Raw genomic sequence first — 967 nt, 5'->3', positions numbered from 1 at the left:
TTGTTTATGAAAGGAATTTCACACGTTTAACTACACCAGTACAAAAATACTGACTTCAGTTTGCCTGTAAATGACATGTGTCAACGTGCCTTAAGATCCAGTCCGGTTAAGAGAAAAATATTACTGCTGGATTATGATAAGCACTCCTTCTAACAGTTGTAAGGCGTGAGACTGGTGTAAACTTCAGGCTGCAGTACTAGCAAAAACAATGCTGCTAAAACAATGATCCCTACCCACGCACTTGTGCCTCACATGACTTCAGGGTTTTTTTCCCCCATCAGAAGAGTTCTCAGACAGATGTATTACATGATCACGGACAATACCCGCATTTCTGATAGCACCATGAAAGCAGAAAATTAAACTCGTCTTCTTTTACCAGAGAGGCCCAACAAGGAGAGGAGACAGCAGCACGCTGCAGGCCAGGCACACAGAACGTGAAGACAAAGACAATGGTGAGATCGCCCTTTCTGGCAACATTCCCACCACGCTTACCTCATCTCACAGGGCGACTACACCCATGAAATACCACTGGAGTTCGGGAAAGCGCAGAATTCAGGATCTACCTACTGAAAAATCCCAATGCCAAAAAGAACACTCGTATCCTAGGAACCGCAGTGCCTCTTAACAGATCCTGGCAAGCTGCTGCTTGTGTTTTACCATGGAAGTATTTACGGTGCTCTTTTGCTGGGCAAGAACGTTTGTAAGCTGAAACCCTGCCCGCAGACCCCACGCACCTCTGCACACCCCCGTGCTTGTTTTGTAGCGCTCAAGTACTACGGACGCCACGGCCCCTCAAGTCGGGGGACAGCCGTGAGGCAACCGTAGCCCAGCGCGCGACGAGCTCACAAAACCCACCCGGCCCCAGGGAGCGCAGTACAGGAGTGGCACCAGGGCACCGCACGCATTTAATTTGCACCTGAAGCTTTATTAGGAGGCGGGAGAAGGCTCCCTCCCGCTGCCTGCCATG

The 967-nt window shown here is 49.9% G+C and overlaps 1 protein-coding gene across 1 annotated transcript in view; it reads left to right on the top strand.

The window, feature by feature from the left end:
- CKS2 (CDC28 protein kinase regulatory subunit 2) overlaps positions 1 to 967 on the top strand; it is a 6085-nt gene that overhangs the window by 1233 nt on the left and 3885 nt on the right. The window contains exon 2 of the mRNA XM_009329605.1: positions 380 to 597. Within this exon, the coding sequence (XP_009327880.1) occupies positions 380 to 597 (218 nt within the window). The remainder of the gene's footprint in view (positions 1 to 379; positions 598 to 967) is intronic.

This window comes from Pygoscelis adeliae, unplaced genomic scaffold (genome assembly GCF_000699105.1).
Source record: "Pygoscelis adeliae isolate BGI_AS28 unplaced genomic scaffold, ASM69910v1 Scaffold138, whole genome shotgun sequence".
Taxonomy (NCBI): Eukaryota; Metazoa; Chordata; class Aves; order Sphenisciformes; family Spheniscidae; genus Pygoscelis; species Pygoscelis adeliae.
Note: the sequence above shows the minus strand (reverse complement) of the source record. Positions and strands in the feature narration are given on the sequence as shown.